We start from the raw sequence: 17,257 nt of genomic DNA, 5'->3' as shown, positions 1-17,257 counted from the left end.
TGTAATCCAGTGAGATACACAATTTGGAGAATACAGGCTTTCTTCAGGCATAAAGCATGTGCATGAACGTACCATAACTGTAGCTTGGAACATGCAACACGGTGCCTCAACCTGCATGAACAGGATTCGGTCATGATCTGACAGTAGAAAGACCTTTCAACTTTGATCAGAAAATTAAGAGTTCATTACTCTCCCACTTTGCTGGAAAACCTACTGAAAACTGATTCTGCTAACCTGGGCACAACTTTCCATACAGTGGAACTCACTTTTGTGATGAGTTTTCCCTGTTATCCAAAACTACAATCAATGATTTCAGAGCCTCATATTAATTTGCTGTGAGTGTTTTAACCTTATCATAATAAGTACCTGCTACAGTTACCTTAACTTACCCAGAAAAATAAATATTTCTGAGGAGGGGGTGTACGATGACACCACCTTGTAAAGCTCATTTAACAAATCAATAGTCTATACTCATAATTTTTTTATTTTATTTATTACCTACCTGCCCAGGACAGTCAAATAAAATGTAAGAATCTTTCAAGCGGCACACGTGCTCTAGTAACCAATCTACATTTTTCTCCAAAAATTCCATACAAAACATCAGTCCTCCATTGGGTCCTAGGTGCAGATTAGTCATCACATCATCCACGGTAACTAACTCTGATACATCAGCTGCTGCTTCATAAATCAGGGAATCGTTAGCTGGATCTAAAGATAAAGGAATTTTACTATATACTTGTTTGGCATACTATTATGTCAAGGCACAGACTTTGATATTCATTTCAAATTCTTAAAGAAGTTTTGAGTGAAATTACCTATGTTTATAATTGAAACTTTCCTCCCAATACTCTTAAGAAAATGGCCCATTGTCTGACAGTATGTTGTCTTTCCACTCCCTGGAGGTCCTATAACAAGTTGTCCAAAAATCGCAGCCATGTTTCCTAAAACTAAAAAACAACATTTTATTTTTAATGATGCCTGAAACAGGAAGCACATTATTTAAATACAGCACGGTCACAATGACAGAATTACGACGAAAACAAGATTTTAAATTTTGTTAGAATGAGAACGGAACATTTCCACTTCAGTAAGGTATGTTATCTTCCTCCAGAAACAGTAAGTAACTGACAGAGTATGAAGAACAAGTTAGGAATTAACTGTTTTTTATAACAACACCAGATGACAACTTCGTACTGATAAAAGCATTTTTTAAGTGATTTAGCCCTTTGTGAACAATGGCATGCATGTAAATTCATCGTCACTGCCCTTTTGTGTAGCAATCCTCTTTTACAGTGCACTGGACAATGAAGAGCTTAAACACTTCGTAAGACAGGAGATAGCAACAAATATTTTTGTCTAAAAATCTGTCTGTATTAATGATTTGTGTTCCGTATGATGCCTATCCATGCCTTCTCATAGCTGATAAAGCTGTGATTTCTTGAGGATTAGATTATACTTTGTTAATTGTCTGTGAAGTCATTGATAATTATGCTATACCTATAGAGATTAACTGAAACATTTTATATCATTTTATGTTTGTCAACCATATTGATTACAAAAGGATGTGGAATACTACTAAACCTATCTTTTATTTTAGTGGCATTTCACCTAGAGGGTACAGAAATATTTTCTTGGGAATTGTGTACAGGGTGGTCCATTATTAGTGACCGAGCCAAATATCTCACGAAATAAGCATCAAACGAAAAAACTACAAATAATGAAACTCATCTAGCTTGAAGGGGAAAAACAGATAGCGCTACGGTTGGCCCACTAGATGGCGCTGCCATAGGTAAAATGGATATCGACTGCATTTTTAAAAATAGGAACCCCATTTTTTATTACATATTTGTGTAGTATGTAAAGAAATATGAATGTTTTAGTTGGACAACTTTTTTTCGCTTTGTGATAGATGGCGCTGTAATAGTCACAAATGTATAAGCACGTGGTATCGCGTAACATTTCACCAGTGCGGATGGTATTTGCTTCAGGATACATTACCCGTGTTAAAATGGACTGTTTACCAATTGCGGAAAAGGTCGATATTGTGTTGATGTATGGCTATTGTGATCTAAATGCAAAACGACTGTGTGCTATATATGCTGCTCGGTATCCTGGGCAACATCATCCAAGTGTCCGGATCGTTCGCCGAATAGTTACATTATTTAAGGAAACAGGAAGTGTTCAGCCACATGTGAAACATCAACCACGACCTGCAACAAATGATGATGCCCAAGTAGGTGTTTTAGCTGCTGTTGCGGCTAATCCGCACATCAGTAGCAGACAAATTACGCGACCGCACGTCAGTAGCAGACAAATTGCGCGACATCGGGAATCTCAAAAACGTCGGTGTTGGGAATGCTACATCAACATCGATTGCACCCGTACCATATTTCTATGCACCAGGAATTGCATGGCGACGACTTTGAATGTCATGTACAGTTCTGCCACTAGGCACAAGAGAAATTATGGGATGATAACAGATTTTCTGCACGCGTTCTATTTAGTGACAAAGCATCATTCACCAACAGCAGTAACGTAAACCGGCATAATATGCACTATTGGGCAACAGTAAATTCACGATGGCTGCGACAAGTGGAACATCAGCGATCATGGCGGGTTGATGTATGGTGCGGCATTATGGGAGGAAGGATAATTGGCTCCCACTAAATGGTGCGATATATGCCGATTTCCTACGTAATGTTCTATCGATGTTACTACAAGATGTTTTGCTGCATGACAGAATGACGATGTACTTCCAACATGATGGAGGAGCGAAAAAAATGGTCCAGCTAAAACATTCATATTTATTTACATACTACACAAATATGTAATAAAAATGGGGGTTCCTGTTTAAAAAAAAAACGTAGTTGATATCTGTTTAACCTATGGCAGCGCCATCTAGTGGGCCAACTATAGCGCCATCTGGTTTCCCCCTTCAAGCTAGACAAGTTTTGTTCTTTGTAGTTTTTCGTTTGACGCTTATTTCGTGAGATATTTGGCCCGGTCATGATCAATGGACCACCCTGTATATCCCCGAGTGGTATCCTGATGGACCACTCATAGAATCCTAGAAATCTCACAACATATTAGTAGGGTATTATTGTCAACATCGGGTGATCTAACTAATCTGAACTGAGATATTTCTATGATTCCTGTCCAGCATAATATCTGCAATCCATTTGGGAACCACCTCCCTCTACCTAAGATCTAAATCAAATCTGAAAGTGTTTCCAGATATTCTATTAACTGATGACTGTTCCAGTAACTGTTTCTATCTGAGCATTTTGTATGAGAAAAGAAACAGTTACACACCACCTCCCTTGCACAAATATTAATTGCTCCAAGTTGGTTGCACAAACTCTGGGCAGTTGTGCCAACCCAGGGGTGTAAAGAAAGCCATTTCTTCAACATATCGGTGCTGACTTTGGCAGGCAACTTAGCAATTTACTCTGAATGTTGTACCCTTTCAGAAATTCTTGTGTTCAAAAATCGGTGGCCACTATCCAGGAGACAGAAGCTACAGGAAGGTAATGGTACCCATGTATGACTTTTATTAGGAAGATGTGGAGTACAAGTATGGTAGCACACGAAGACCAAATTAAATTCTGTGGAAATAATTCAATACACAATTCTATATTCTCCTATACATAAATGTTTAGTTCATAGAGCTATGAAATAGCATTTCCTACCTTCCACACTCCAAATAAGTTCTGTATACTCTATGAGACTAGAATACTTGAAAAATAAGATATTTGTGGATAAATAGCTTAGGTTATGGTTTCCAGAACCAATTTTTACTCTGTAGTAGCAATTTTCAAAACTTTTTGGCAAGTTAAAGCTGTGTTCTGGACCGGGACTTTAATTCAGAATCTTACTTTTTACAGGCAGAGCTCTTACTGACTGATCTACTCAGGCACAATGACCCACCCTCAGAGCTTTGCTTCCATCACACCTTCCGGAATCTCCTTTCTCGCAGGAGTGCAAATCCCTCACACTATGCAAGAGAACTTCTGTGAAGTTTGGAAGGCAAAATAGAGGTACTGGTGGAAGCAAAGCTGTAAGGGCAAGTCATAAGTTGCGCCTTTATGGCTGAGCCTACAAGAGCATTGGCCATGGACAGCAAGATTCCAGGGTCTTTAGGTCCCAGTTTAGCACACAGTTTTAATCTGCCAGGGAGACTCAAAGTTGATGCGCACATTGCTGCAGTGTTGAAAAATTCATTCTGGTGACTATATTTGCTCTCACATTTATAGCTTCATTAATAAGCCCCTTCCCTCCCCCAAGCATCACTCATAACAAAAAATTTGAAATAACAACAAGAAAAAATAAAATACTTAAGTTTATTAAGAAAAAAAATACAACTAACCAAAATTAAAAAGGAGAGAAGAATAAGAGACAAATGCCAAGCTGCAGTGCTGGTACAATGTAGTCAGCTGTGACTATGTAGAATCTTGTTTGCGTGTACCAATGCCTCAACTACACAGTGACTGTTTACTCCTACCATTACTCAAAAAAATGTGATTCTCAGATACTAGCACTGTGTTTACTTTTCTACATTAATTTCTATTATTTTTTTTTTAATGTGTGGAAGTAATTTTTACATCTGGAAACTTAACATGAACCTTCTCACAATCCAAATAAGCAACATACGAAAATTAATTTTTTGCTATTACACATTTTTCATGGTAATCAAAGTACCAATATTGGATTAGTTTTTGCATTAATTTTCTGGAACTGTTCCAGCATTATATGATTATGTACACTGTGAAATGAGACCACCCTGCCCCCCCCCCCCCCCCCCACCCTTCCCCACTGTGAGATATAGTTAGAATAAAACATTCTATTACAGGTAAGGACAGATAGATGGCATCACATAATGCAGAGTAAAACTACAGTAGATTTCATTACACCATTCCATGAATACAATTTAGCATTACCTGCACCATCTGAACTGTTGTCCAAATCTCACACTACATTAAAAATGACAATGTGCAATTATAAAGTACACTTACGCAAGCCACAGTGTCACCAGATTTTGTTCTTCAGTATGATTTCTCTAAGAAGTTTCACAGTTTTCAAATCATAATTTTTCAAAGATACAGAAAAAAGCACTGGCTTAGGCATACATGTGTGCTCTGCAATATGGCGACACATCAATTCCCAGTCTTCATTTTCACAACCCTGAATGGTCCTGGAAAATATAATTATTCACCCTTAATGAATTTTGTAAGTGAAAGTAATTAACAGTAACCAGATGCACTTAGTAGCTACACAATAAAATAATTGTTGTGATCTTCAGCCCAAAAACTATTTGGTGCAAATACCCACACCAGTCTATCATGTTCAAGCCTCTTCATCTCTGTATAACTAGTGCAACCTATACACACTTTAACCTGCTTGCTGTAGTCAAGACATGGTCTCAACACACAATTTTTATGATACACATTTCCCTACATTAACAAATTTACTAGGGTTTCATGTACTCTGGGAATGAAATGGCCCTAATTTCCCTCTTTGCTTTCAGTTTTTCACCACAGTATCATCATAACAAGATCATGTATACCTGCAGAAGGGAACTATTTTAAATGGGACAATACCGTCATTTGAAAAAAATAAAAACTTTGGCAGATAAAAAATCAGTTACATGATTTTTCTTATTCACCCCATAAGTCTGCAAGAGTATGGCACAGGGCAGGTAGGAGACCATTTTAAGTGCTGATTCACAACAGTAACCCAGGGAAGAATTAACTTTAATTTTGCAAACTTGAGAGGGCAGAAATGAACAGTTTTACTACACATTGCTACACCACTTTTTATGAACTCATGGCTGGACTGAGAAATAGTTATGGAGGTTAACTGCATGGAGGGTCTTGCAAAACATTTTCAAAGTATGCTGTCCACAACCTGAGGGTTGGTTTGTGCACCACAGCAGGCCTACTTTACTTTACTACTTACTTAAAAAAAAAAAAAAAGTCTGAGAGAGAATCTGTACAGTAACCTTAAAGAAATACCTGGAAGGTACACCACAATGTGTATGGAGTTCTTTACTCCATATTAAAGTATATTTGGCACTTCTTATGAAAATTACTGCCTACAGCATTCGAAGTGATCATATTTGATTTAACTTGGTCCATAGGATGTTAAGTAATTAGCAATTTATAAAATCTGGCACAGTGTGGCACAAAAGTTAGTGATCTTTCTCAACTTTTAAGTTTTTAAAGTGGGGCAAATCATGCACAAACCACACGAAACCACACAAAATCTACAACAATCACTTAAAAATAACTGTAAAACTGAAATGGACACGCTCAGTGAATATATATGCACATCCGAAAACAAAGGAAATCAAGTACACAAAAAGAAATAAGCTCTCAAATTTAATTAAGCATCATGTTCAAATTAAACTAATCCCTTTGGCACAGCAAAATCTCTAAATGTAACACCAGTGGAGGCAACAAAGCTACATGTTACACGGATCATGAGTTAACATCAGAAGCATTTAAAGGTTAAAGTTAATATCAGGGATGACTTTACACCAAGGTTAAATACACCACAGGCAGCACTGTGCATTCATGTCAAGTATTTTCATTTTGGTACGATCAACCTTCTGAAGTTTGGAATTGATGTCCTCAACATGCCACAATAACTTCACATTTATGTAAAGAATATCTTATGCTTTCTTTTTTGAAAGCAGTGTACTCTATGTTTTTCTGAATGTTTAAAACAGGTTTCTATTTTGGCAGATATTGTGGGAGAACCAAATATTTAAGTTTTCCCTTCCAATCTAAAACACTTTTTTTTTTTACCCACATGCCAAAAAATTGGGTTTAATTCTACAGCATAACAAACCTATCGAAGTTGAAGATTCTATTTCCATTGGGCATTTCATGGTTTACAAAAAGTTATGATATTGTCCATAGCCTCATCTTACTGGGATTCTGTTGCCAAAGCAGTTGAAATACAACTGAAACTGGCCAACCGAGACAATAACTTCCATCTTGATGATTTGCGGAAACCTCTTGTTTCTCATCTTCCCTCTTGAAGTCCAAGCTCATGGCGGCTGCAGTGTAACACGTGTTAAGTTCGGCTCGCGAAATTTAGTCGAATTCGAAGGTGTTCTCGCAGGTGGTGATGTCTAGTACAAGTGGAAATCATGTAAACAACAGTGTTCTGTGCAGTAGTGCTATTTTTTTTTCTGTGCTCCGCTAATATCTGCGACAAAATGGTAAACAGAAGAATCAACAGCAGCGCGTCCAGCAGCGGGGAAGCAGCAGGTGCGGCGGGTCTGCTCCTGGCGGAAGGTGCGGCCGCGGCTCCCGGTATAGCGGAGCTGGTTCGCTCTGAGGTAAACGCTGCGCTTCGCGATAAAACCAATCTCGATCTGATAGCAGGCACCATATCAGATACTGTAACGGCAGCAGTATTGGCCAAAATGCGTGAAACTGTTGAGGCCAATACTGCCGAAATTACAGCACTAAAAAAGTCTGTGTCTGAATACGAGAAAAAGGCACGAGAGTTGGAAGTGAAACTATCTGCCGCCACAGACGAGCTAGAACAGTACCAAAGGCGAAATAGTCTACGACTGTTTGGAGTAGCAGAAAATAAAGAAGAAGACACGGACAACCTGCTTATACAGGTTGCGCGTGAAAAATTAGGCGTCGAAGTGACCAAGGCAGACATTGACAGGAGCCACCGGGTGGGACGAAAACTACCAGGTACTACCAAACCTCGTCCAATAATAATTAAATTTGTGTCGTACCGAAAAAGGGCTGAGATCTTTACCCAGAAGAAGTAGTTAGCAAGGACAGGGATTACAATAAGGGAAGATCTGACACACGAGCGGCTAAAGATTTTAAACAGTGCCATATCCCATTTCGGTCTTCAGAATGTGTGGACTCAGGATGGCAGAGTAATCATTAAGACTGCAGCTGGAAAGAAGACAGTCACAAACATGACAGAACTAAATAGTATTAAGTGAACCTACTCGAGCCAAAAGTCAAACTTAACACCATTTGAAAATTTTAACAGTCCTATACTCAGATATAGTCTTGTAATTGTATTAACTTTTTAATTATTTGTACCTTCAACTAATTGTTTTTGTAACTGTATTAACTTTTTAATTATTTGTACCTTCAACTAATTGTTTTTGTAACTGTATTAACTTTTTACTATTTTTTTGTGTCTTTAGCTGTAGCCATTGCTTAGTTTTAGTTACTGCTAATACTTTTTTCATTTTCTCAGTTTATTCTCTTCCATTCTGTAATAGTTCTATTGCAATTATTAGTCTCTCCTTTAGTTCATTAGTCAACCATCTTTTCGGTTTAAATTGTTCATAACAAAAATCACTATCAGTATCACTTTAGCAAATTTCAATTTAATTCTAGCTTCCTACAATACTCTATTAAATATTAAGCTTACTGCTCTCTGCTGGCAGCATCGGCCTCTTAAATCACTCCTCTTTCCCTTATTTCCACCCTAAGCTGTTTCAAATACTCTAATTACATTATTCCTCTTACTACATAGGATACTCAGTGACACACAGCTGTCACCATTTTGGTCATATTCTCCCTGCACCGAATACCACTAATCCATTTTCTATACTCCCGCAACCTCAGGAAATCTCTTGCAGTCGCTTTTCTTTCGGCTCTCGTGGAGTCACAAACAGGGCGCGCAAAATCTCGGACACCCCTGTAATATGTCACTTGGCGGAAACACCGGTCAGTGCCCCTCGCGGCAGGTAGTGCCTAACAAAGGGACAAACCAGTCTGCCACCCTAATCCAGGCTGCTCAGCGGAACGCGTCCGAGCTTTTAGCAGCTCACTGCAACATTCAGTCTTTACCTGCGCATTACGAAGAACTTAGCCTCCTCTTCCACCAACTAAACTACCACGTAATCCTCTTATCCGAAACGTGGTTGAAACCACACATATCCTCTGCATCTATTCATCTCCCAGGGTACACATTTCTTAGGGCAGACAGATCAAAAAAGCGAGGTGGCGGGGTCGGCGCATATATACGAACAGATCTCAAAGCGAAAGTCTTATCTACGTCAAATCCTGCTGAAGAAAAAGAGGCTGAATTCATGTTCATTGAAATAAATATACAAAGTCGGAAATTCTTGACTGGCGTCGTGTACAAGCCGCCAAAAATAAGCTCAATGAGTTCCTTCCAGTCGGAATTACATTCACTTCAGTGTCAATACGAACATGTCATCGTAATGGGTGACTTGAACATAGACCTGCTAAGAGACACTCCCTCCGCAATAAACCTAAGAAGATTGTTCAGTTGCAATAGCATGAACATTCTTCCATTACAACCTACACACCATACGGCGCACAGTCATACTCTTATAGACGTGATCGCAACGAAACAGACTGACAAAGTAAGAGTTGTTGGTCAATCATCGGCCCCTGGCCTCTCAGCACATGATGTAATATTCCTGGCCTACTCTGTGCAGCCCCCAAGGATCAAATCGCGTTACATAACTTGTAGGAACATGAAACGTATTGACCTTGACGCTCTAACAGCCGATTGCTCAGAAATCTCATGGCATCAAATAATCAGAGAACCTACAATCGACGGCAAAATTAATGAACTTGGTGATAAACTCACTGCCCTCTATGACAAACATGCACCTGTGCGCACAGTCCGTGTAAGAAAATCTCCTGCTCCATGGCTGACAGCTGAATTACGTCAAATGATGACTAATAGGGATGCTGCCCACAGGCGTTTCAAGGCAGATCCGAAACCCGAACGTTTTGAAGAATATAGAAAGCTACGGAACAGAGTGAAACAATGCATTCGCAATGCCAAAATCAGGCACGCTCGCTCCCTTGTATGCAGCGATCTGACACCCACGACTCTATGGAAGAATCTCCGTAGCTTGGGGGTCGGAAAGCCAAAATCGGAAACTACTTTTCATGTGTCAGCTAACGAATTAAATGAATTCTTCTCTGCACCTCTGAATACCAGCACGGCTGATAATTACCGTCCACAAGAATCCCCAAACAGAATAACTAACAACGATACCTTCCATCTAAAACATGTAACAACAAATACGGCAAGAAAAGCAATAATGAAAATCTCTTCTGATGCAATAGGCAACGACAGTATCGGTATAACCATGATAAAGAATGTTGCCGATATCTTAGTACCTGTCTTAACTGACATATTTAATTTTTCCCTCGTGAACGGAATATACACCACTGCATGGAAAAGAAGAATAATTCGACCCATCCCTAAGGTCGAAAACCCGCAACTGCCTAGTGATTACCGACCAATTAGCATACTGCCTGCTGTTTCCAAAGCACTGGAATATATTGTTCATGACCAAATCACTGAACACTTGCATGAATTCAGTCTATATGACAAATTTCAATCCGGTTTCCGTAAACATCACAGCACAAACACTGCTCTAATTAAAGTAACTGATGACCTGAAATATGCCATCGACAATCGAAAGGCAACAATATTGACGCTACTGGACTTCAGCAAAGCTTTTGACACTGTTAACTTTGACATATTACTCAGAAAAATGCAACAGCTTAATTTCTCTGATAGTGCAATGAGATGGTTTGAAAGCTACTTAAAAGACAGACAGCAATGTGTTGTCTGCGCAAATGAAAAATCTTCCTGGAAACATGTTTCTTCGGGAGTGCCACAAGGATCAGTCTTAGGACCACTTTTGTTTTCTTTATATGTCAACGATATTTCGTCGGTTTTGTCCTCCTGTAAACATCATTTCTATGCCGACGACCTCCAGCTCTACCTAAGCGTCAGGCCTGAAGACGTTAACAGTGCAATCGCTCTGATGAATGATGATCTGTCTTCAGTAGTGACATGGGCGAAAAACCTGGGGCTTAAATTAAATGCAAAAAAGACACAAGTAATCTTAATAGCCCATCAGAAATTAATAAGTTCAGATTTCCGCGAACGGCTACCTCCTATTCTGCTCGAAGGTACTCCAATACCATATCAGAAAACAGTGAAGAACTTGGGTGTAACTTTGGACGAGCATCTCAACTGGGCGGAGAATACAGTCGCAGTGTGCCGAAAGACGTCTGCTTGTCTCTATGCTCTCAAAAAGTTTCGGAACATATTCCCACAGGACTTGAAACGCCAGCTCGTGCAAGCACTCATTCTACCGAACCTCCACTATTGTGATGTGATTCAACAAGGCATGAGTAGTGAAAACAAAAGACGGCTAGAGCTAACCATGAATGCCTGTGTGCGTTACACCTGCAACATTCGCCGATATGATCATGTTAGTGCTTCATACTCCGAGCTAGGGTGGCTGCGGCCGGACAAACTGCGTGACTACCACACTCTATGTCTACTTCACCGACTCCTCATCGCGCAAGCACCCCAGTACCTAGCTTCAGAGATTAAAAACCTGTCATGCCATCATAATCGAAACACGAGGTCACTCTTATCTGGTATCCTAACTGTGCCCACTCACAAAACAAAAACTTTTGCAAACTCCTTCTCAGTTGCCGCTGTCCGCCTCTGGAACAAACTGCCCCTTACCTTGAGGAAAATTCAATCTCCTGTTGCTTTTAAGAAGAAGTTGAAGCATTTCCTACTATCATCCGCATAAAATTCTCCACAAAATTAATGTGCAAGGCCAATCCTCTCATCTGTCAAATAGCAAAGCCAGCGTCTCCTATCTTGCTCCTGAGATGCCTTCCTCTTCATCTATCTCTATTAGCCACGCAGTCTCCTTTTCCTTTTTATTTTCCTTAATTATGTTTCATCATGTCTCTCTATTCTTCTCCTCCCTTCTCCATGAGTCTCCCTCATACTCCCTGCTGCCAGCACTCCTATCTTAAATCTTTCTCTTCAATAATGTATTTTTCGAGGTGTACCTTTCTAATTGTTTATCTCACTTTTTGTATTAGATGTAGTTTAACATGCCTACTGAAACATATGACTGTAAAATAAGTAGAATGCCTGGTTAGATGTAAGAGAGGGCCTGATGGCCCTAATCTTGCCAGGTTAAATAAATAAATAAACTAAACTAAACTAAACTAAAAGGAATTTCATTATGAATCTTTACTGCTTGACAATTTTAATGGCATATCACCTAATTGATGAACACTGTGGATCTGCAGCCTGCTCAAGCAGTTATATGTTTGTGTAAAATCAGTGCTTGCAAATATTTATGATCGATGCAAAATTTTAACTGACTGCCAGTTTAGTGCTGGCTGTGTAATATGTGACAAGCATATATTACTGCACAGTACTGATTTGAATCACATTGTTTCAGCATCAGTGTACAAAGGAACACATCTGGAGACTCAGAAGATAGATGTCTGGAAATAGGCAAGACAGTTGGGAAAGATGTGCAGTATCAACCAATTTGTACACGGTCAGGTTGTGCAAGCCCAATGCAAGAGACTCTTCACCTGCGAGCTAAGTTTAGTTTAGTTATTTGTGTATGTACTGCAATCTCTTACTGTGATGTGGACCAAGTCAGCTTTAATTTCAAGGACCATTTTAGTAAAACTCAAAAAACCCCATTTTTCTTTCAAAATGCTTTTTTTAACGTATTTTGGTACTTTGCCTCACACAATGAATAATAGAAAATTTGACAAAACTTAATATTTGCCATTGAAAAAGGTGCTTGAATCCAGTAAATTTTCACATAAGTAGACACCTCCATTTTTCAAGATTCCACAAAACTAAACTAATCCTTCTTGTATAATGTATGGTTGAAACTTTGAACATAAAATTTAAAAGTTAAATTTAATAGTCTTTACACTCATCTGCAATAACTGCCAGGTAATCTCACAGCATCATACAGCTTAAATGACTGTTACACAACAATGCATATTGTTCTGCATGATTCTTTTTTCTTGTTCAACCACTGTTTTGGAAACTGGAACACTCATGCCGGAACATTATTAGGATGTCAAAAGATTCAGAATGTTCTTAAACAGATCAGGAAGGAAAAAGTGGAAGAAAAAGAAAGAGTCATTAATGGCAAAAGAGTAAGAAATGCACGACTACACACTCAAATGAAGATCTGAATATAGACTGCACCCATACTGGGGGGGAGGGGAATGCGAAGCAGGATGTTGGTGTTTCAATGATCTTGGTCATTTTGGAGACATCCTGTATGGAAGTAAGACAGAAGCTGAACAGGAGGATTTATTACTATGATACATGAGAGAGATTTTGCATAAAAGACACAGAAGGAAGGAAGGCGATGAAAGTAAACAAAGGTATGTGTCAATCTGATACTACATAAAAGGAGGAGGCTGAGATATTCCTCTACGTGCGCCAACTTTCAGAAAAGTGACAGATAAGTCTGATTTTATTTATAGTCTGAATTAAAAATTTGCAGAATGCAAATAACTGAACAGGTTACATTTATTTCATACATATTTTTCCAGGAGTGTCTGGTGGCAATCCCAGGTGTACTGCCAAAAGATACAAGCAGGAGGGTGTACTACCTAAGGAAAATAGATGTGGACGAGCTCACAAGCTGCAGGAAATAGATGAAGAAGAGCACAATTAATTAAGAAAGACACACTTAAGTATAAATGCAGATCACCTTATTAGTCTATAAATAATGTTTAGCAGTTGTATCTTTAGCAGACTTAAATCTTAAAAATGCATGAAAGCTACAAAACTTCTCAAACTAAACAAAAGTTGTTGGGCCACTCTCTTTTGAACTATAAAAAGTTCTTCTACAAATGTTTCCACCTGGGCTTTGGAAATCCTGATAGTTGCTCACCTTGTTTATACTTTGTTGTAGAGTTAAAAATAGATCTCTTATCAAAAATAATATAAGAACTAAATATAGGCTGCACAACATAAAAGCAAAAAGATTTTTCAATATTTTACATGAAAATAAAAACATCACTGAAACAGTCTGTTTTGACTGCTGGTGGGACCAACCCTTATCTCAAAGTGTTTATTGGAGAAGTATTTTATTCCAGACAGCACTAGCTGTATAACTGTATGATATTAAAATACGAAGGAAAACACACAAAGCATTTAACCAGATATAGCTTGAGACTGACTCAGAATGGGGGGAAAATGAAATTGAATCTTCTGAGAGAGACTATTTAAATTCTTTACCTCTGCATCTACACCCACATTCTGCAAACCATCACAAAGCGCATCACAGAGGGTATGTCCCATTGTACCAGTTATTACGATTTCTTCCCATTCCATTCATGTATGGAGCACAGAAAGAATGATTGATTCACTGCCTCTTTGCATGCTGTAATTATTCTGATCTTGACCTCATGATCCCTGTGTAAGCGATATGTAGGGGGTTGTAATATATTCCTAGAGTCATCATTTAAAGCAGTTACTTGAAACTTTGTTAGTAAACTTGCTCAGGATAGTTAACATCTATTCTCAAGAGTCCACCAGTTTAGTTTCTTCATCATCTCTCCCAAGCGTCAAAGAAACCTGTGACCATTCGTGACGCCCTTCTCTGTGTACGTTCAATATCCCCTGTTAGTCCTATCTGGTACAGGTCCAACACAATTGGCCAGTATTCTAGAATGGGTTGCATAAATGACTTGTAAGAAATCCTCTTTGTAGACTGACTGCACTTCACCAGTATTCCACCAATAAACCAAAGTTTACCAGCTGCTTTACCCACATCTGAGCCTATGTAATCATTCCTTTTCATACCCCTACAAAGTGTTACACCAATTTCATCTGCGACTCGTTGATATTATAGTCATAAGATACTTTTTTTTTTTTTTTTTTTTTTTTTTTTACATTTCTGAACATATATGTCAAATTGCCATTCACTGCACCACATTGAAATATTATCATGATCTGACTGAATATTTATTCAGCTTCTTTCAGACAGACTTAATTTTAGATAACTGCATCATCTACAAAACGGCACGATTTTCTTCTTAATATGATCTTCAAGGTCATTAATATACAACATGAACAGCAAGGATCCCAACACACTTCCCTGGGGCACATCCGATGTTACTTCGACACCTGACGATGACTCTCCATCCAAGATAACATGCTGTACCCTCCCTATCAAAAAGCCCTCAATCCAGTTACAAATTTCACTTGATATCCTGTATAGTATATTGACAATAAGTGTAGGTGTGGTACCAAGCCTTTAGAGCAAGATATAATGAAAGAAGGCGCAGATAATCTTAGTCTCAGATTTTTTTTTTTTTTTTACTACCAAAACAAATACTACACAAAGATGGCAATGCCCATGAGTTACAAAGGTATTTAAAGGTACTGAGCATTATTTCTCAATATATGGGTGTAGCTATTTGCCTCCTGACATTGTTTTTGACCATACTGAAAAATAACTAAGAAAACATGAAACAATCGCTCTGCCCTCAGAAATGAAGACATGTAAGGAAAATTGGGGAGGTTAAAGTTTTGGATAAAGATTGGTATAGTCACAATAAGAAATCAATTTCCAAATGTGTAATGAAAGCCAAACTACTTTTTAAGGTATTTGAGGCAAGAGTACTGCATTATGTAGGAAGACGGATGACCAGGACAAAACACCTTTTTCAAAATACTTATTTTGCTTCACTGGTAGATGTTGATTTGCTCCAATAATGTTTGAAGCACCTCGACTGCCATCAGAGAAGCAAAAATAAATCTAATGATGTGAAGAAATTGGTTTCTTTTTTTGAAAATGATTCACAGGAAAGTAGAGAGTTCTACTCAAACGTTGTACAAGGGAATGCCAGTAATACTGAAGACAAAATTCTGTATTATAAAGAACTTTTAAATCAAAGAATACCATGTTTCAGTATTGTTCTGGATTTAATACAGTATTAAACCTAAAAATTGTGTTAAAATACATAATATTGCTTTAGCTGTCATTTAAGCTTCTCACACACACACACACACACACACACACACACACACACACACACACATTGTAAACTTCTTATGCTGATACTGTCTACAAAAAGTAATATACCCACTGAATTTAAATGCTTAGAATGTACATTTATAAAACCTGGCATAAGAAGAAACATGCACAAAAGTGTATATGTGTAGATCTGAAAAAATTGGAAAGTTGCAAATTTTTTTTCTAAATATAGGATGGTAGTGATGAATTTCAATTATTCTTTCCTCAACCCCTATCTACGTGGATAACCAGTATTATATTCTTTGAATCGTCAATACTGAATACAACTAAAAACTCTCTCCCCTGTAAAATTTTGTAAATGGCGTTTGTTGAGTTTTGTTAAAATGGTCCTCAATTACAGTTTATTTTCTCAGTGAAAAATATGTATTCAGCGACCCCTTGATCTCCATGTAGTGATTTATACCGAAGTACACTAGATATACATACAAGGGGGAAGTCGGAAAGTAAAGCAGGGGTTGGTAACACTACTAGTATCCAGGGCTGAAGTATTATCATTTGCAAAAATTCTATACAACATGTCATTCTTATTCACGTGTTAGTCATCATATTGTAGAAGATGGTGAAGCATGGCGGCTCCATTGTCGATCTGCACCAAGGAGGAAATGAGGGCAGTGATTCGCATTTTGTCCGTGGAAAGTGTTAAACCTGCAGAAATTATTAGTCAAATGCAAGCACAGTGCGGTGACAGCTGTTTATCACAAAGCAAGATATAAAAATGGAAGAACTTCTCTATATGATGAGGAAAGATCGTTCAGGTCACTGATGTCAATATTGGACGAAAATTTGGTAGTCACTGAGGGTATGGTGATGGAAAACAGACAAATCACAGTGGACGAAATTGCCAATACTTTACATATCAGTCATGATTCCACATATTCAACCTTATATGACTGTCTAAATTTTCTCAAAGAGTGTGCAAGGTGGATACCAAATGAACTGTCAGCACAGCGTAAGGCGCAAAGGATGGACTTCTCTCAAAAACATTTGGTCTGTTATTACTGCGAGGGAGATGGATTTTTACAGCAAATCGTTACTGTAGATGAAATGTGGGAGCATCATCACAAACCGGAAAGTAAGGCTGCGAGCATGGTTTGGAAACACCCATCATCGCCAGAAATTAACAAATTTAAACATCAACCATCAATTGGTAAGATAATGCTAACACTATTCTGGGACATGGAAGATGTGTTGGCCTTTAATTTCATCCCGTATGGCAAAACTGTGAACAGTGAGAACTATTGTGATGTGTTGCAAACTAAACTGAAACCTGCAATCAGATTCAAACGACACAAAAAACTGCAAAAATGTGTCACCTTGCAGCAAGATAACGCTCGACCACATTCTGCCAAATGGATGGGAGGAACAATA

General features: G+C 38.4%; 1 protein-coding gene across 1 annotated transcript in view; it reads right to left on the bottom strand.

The window, feature by feature from the left end:
* The window catches only part of LOC126272432 (GPN-loop GTPase 2-like), a 32,008-nt gene extending 26,816 nt beyond the window's left edge, over window positions 1–5,192 (bottom strand). The window contains exons 1-3 of the mRNA XM_049975303.1: window positions 5,013–5,192; window positions 816–947; window positions 503–708 (exon numbers count right to left, since the gene is read on the bottom strand). Of these exons, the coding sequence (XP_049831260.1) occupies window positions 503–708; window positions 816–936 (327 nt within the window). The 5' untranslated portion in view covers window positions 937–947; window positions 5,013–5,192. The remainder of the gene's footprint in view (window positions 1–502; window positions 709–815; window positions 948–5,012) is intronic.
* Window positions 5,193–17,257: the final 12,065 nt, after the last annotated feature.

This window comes from Schistocerca gregaria, chromosome 5 (assembly GCF_023897955.1).
Source record: "Schistocerca gregaria isolate iqSchGreg1 chromosome 5, iqSchGreg1.2, whole genome shotgun sequence".
In the NCBI taxonomy this organism is placed as follows: Eukaryota; Metazoa; Arthropoda; class Insecta; order Orthoptera; family Acrididae; genus Schistocerca; species Schistocerca gregaria.
This window is presented reverse-complemented; position numbering and strand designations above follow the sequence as displayed.